The following is a 2,930-nucleotide window of genomic DNA, read 5'->3' as shown; positions in this document are numbered from 1 at the left end:
ATTCGAACTTATAATTTCGCCGTGAAAGGTAAACAAGTTAGGGATCTTGCATCAACGAAGCAGCTGACTAACCGTCAACTATGAGAAGCCAAATTTTTTTCCCTGGTTCGGCTCAGATTCCTTTCAAAGCTTGGAACGCGGTACTGATTTCGCATGTGGGCAATCCAAACGACGCAATCGAGCCACTAAAACCAATTGCAGAACTCAATCTGCTAGTTTTTAATCTGCTTAGTGAAAGAAGATGACAGGTCAGGCAAAACTGCGGACTGACATGCTGATAATCGCACCGACACAACCTTACATCTGAAGACATTAAACCTGCCTCACATACAATCATTTCAAATCTAGTGGGCAGATGATAAGCTCATCGAGTTCTGAACCAAAATAACGCCACCAGTCTGCCTCTGGAAGCGCCCCTCGAATCGCACGCAAGATGCTGATGCGACAACGCAAAGATGGAGCACCCCCAATAGGAGGGCCGCAATGGATAGCGCCTCAATGAAATCCTGCAACCACAGAGCTCCTTGCAGAAGCCTCCAATGGGGCGCCAGAAATTGGGTCCACCTTCGCAAACCCTCGCGACCTCGCCGATCGCGTGTCCATGCCAACTCGTGAGAATTGATGGAGCACCCCTTGCAGCCAGTTGGAAACCAGCCCTTGCAGACAATCCAACGATGGTGAAGCGCTTGCCGCATCTCGGCCGCAAGACGGCCGGTAATCGATCGACACGGTGGAAGGAAAAAGTACCAAGACAGGGGTTCAATGACAGTGGAGGCACATGGGGTTGTGATGGATCCAACCGATCGGTGCTGTTGGCGTTCGGGGATTTGCAGTCTGCCATCAGATCTGAAATCGGCGATCTAGAGGAGGCCATCTGTTTTGTCCGCCAATCGCATGCGCCGGGTGGTTATTCTCCGATTCGGGATTGCGGCAGCCGGCCCATGGGGGGGTAGTTTTCTAGTGTCGGTAGCAACTAGATGAAGTTGGTGATGGTCGTCGACACCTTCGTTGGTCTTCTCCGGTCCATGTTATCCATCTCTCGTCAAGGGATTACGGTCAGTGGATGAAATCGAAGGCATTCGACGGGGTATAGGAGGATGAAAGATAAAACGAAAGATCTGTGGGTGTTTCATGGGTTAGGTGTTGTGGACGGAGTGGATGGGTTTGACGACGGCAGATGCCATTTCGTCTACAAGGGGGACTTTCGCGGATGCTAGCAGTACGAAGGAGTTGTATTGGTCGTGCGATGATAGCGGTGCGGTGTTCATTGAAGGAAGCCGGCGTGAGAGCATGGGTTCGAGCACAACTGCCGGTAAGACGCAACTGCCACGGCGGGTGTGGTGGTTTGAGCGTGATGAGGTGGAGTTAAGGAAGGATGACTAAGCACGGGACGATCGTCATGTCTTGTGGACATACAAGTTTTGCGGATATCATGTAACAGTTGGGTGCTTGACCATGCACAGTGAGTGGGTGTTGACAATTGGCGAGTCAGAAATCAATGATCCAATGTTTGCGATGGAAGGCGCGCTACTTGTAGGAGAGAGTTGGACGTTCCATCGCCTAGTTCTTCGTGTTCGTGGAGGAACGTGGATGAGCAAGAAATTTCCATCGAAGGTTCATGTGTTGTAGTTCCCACATACCAGGGGAGTGTAGATGAATGCCCGACTTTGTGCAGCAAGTTTCGACTCTCCGGAGGGTATTCAATCTGATATCTTCTCGTCGGTCTTTACTCATCGGCAGCGAATGCTGCCCCTCAAGCTGAATTGATACGAACCTAACCAACAGCACGACATTCACGTTCCGAAAGCGGCTGCAGCTGCAGCGTCTATGTATGTCGATCACTTTCTAACCGTCCCTCGTTTGTGCGTTTTACAAACCCTTTTTCATTTAGAGAAATATGCGAGGTGTTTCACATCAAGCTATTCACAGCCTCGCTCACACTATATAAGTTGGAATGACCATCACAGAATAACGAACCTGGTCTGATTCCACCGCAAACTCTACACTCCGGCCTTTTTTCTCCGGAGATTTGGAAGCTCTTCCCTCAACATGAACTTTTTGACCACTGTTTGTCTATGTTGGAGCCTCTACGAATCACCACGCAGGAATGCAAAACAGCCCGAACAAGCAAGGAGCATCTTTCACGGTACCCAGAAGACCAGGAGTTTGCAGGTAGGCTAGACATTATGGTGATTCTGGGAGCAAGAGTCTGTGAGAAAACTTACTGTAATATTCTACAGTATCAGTCGTCTGTGGTTGGTACTGAACATGAGAAAGCTTTAATTAGAAACCAGTTTTGCTGCTCCTCTGCTGTGAGAATGTGAGACCGTAACGGTAGTGGAAGGCTGTGGGCATCGAATCCGCATCCTGCGCGGGAGCAATATGCTCAGCTTGTGGCTGATGGGGGTGAATCAACGCAACATCCATTCATTCGAAGTCGGCACACTGTGGTCCATCGCAACAAACAACGAACTGACCTTCTTCCTGGTCTCGAACACAATCAGTTCATGCCCTCGCAGTTCAAGTTTGTATGTATCCTTCAACGTCGAATCATGGATACAGTCGGTGGTGGCTCATCGACACTTCCTGTTTTCGTAAATTCCAAGGTCTTTTGTTAAAAAATCCAACTCCAGAGTCACCGCAATAAGAATCAGTTGTCGAATGAAAAACATTTATTAACACGACATTATTGACATGTAAGATTATAACGCAAAGAAAAAGAAAAAGAAAAAGAAAAAGAAAATTCATATGTTCAGAAAAGTCATCATCGAAACACTGTTGTTAGTATGTATCCATGTGCGTATACATTGCAAAATCTTGACACAATTCAAACTGCGTCTGTGAAGAGAATTTCTGAAGCAACATAATTTTGGTACTATTTGGTGAATTTTGCAACTTATTCAATGTTGGTTCGTTGTATAAATTAAATT

The 2,930-nt window shown here is 47.5% G+C and overlaps 1 protein-coding gene across 1 annotated transcript; it reads left to right on the top strand.

Annotated features, from left to right (window-relative positions):
• Window positions 1-303: 303 nt before the first annotated feature.
• Window positions 304-2,627, top strand: LOC149988575 (uncharacterized). The gene is made up of 2 exons (XM_090252084.1): window positions 304-1,829; window positions 1,968-2,627. The coding sequence occupies exon 1, from the start codon at window positions 540-542 to the stop codon at window positions 951-953; it is 414 nt and encodes a 137-aa protein (XP_090108210.1). The 5' UTR covers window positions 304-539; the 3' UTR covers window positions 954-1,829; window positions 1,968-2,627.
• The last annotated feature ends 303 nt before the right edge of the window (window positions 2,628-2,930 follow it).

Source organism: Physcomitrium patens, chromosome 7 (assembly GCF_059467195.1).
Source record: "Physcomitrium patens ecotype Gransden chromosome 7, ASM5946719v1, whole genome shotgun sequence".
Classification (NCBI taxonomy): domain Eukaryota; kingdom Viridiplantae; phylum Streptophyta; class Bryopsida; order Funariales; family Funariaceae; genus Physcomitrium; species Physcomitrium patens.
The sequence above is the reverse complement of the archived record's forward strand: the minus strand, read 5'-3'. Positions and strand labels throughout refer to the sequence as shown.

What these genes read in the sequence shown, in the direction of transcription:
- LOC149988575 (XM_090252084.1), top strand. Translation starts at nt 540, where the DNA reads ATGGGGCGCCAGAAATTGGGTCCACCTTCGCAAACCCTCGCGACCTCG.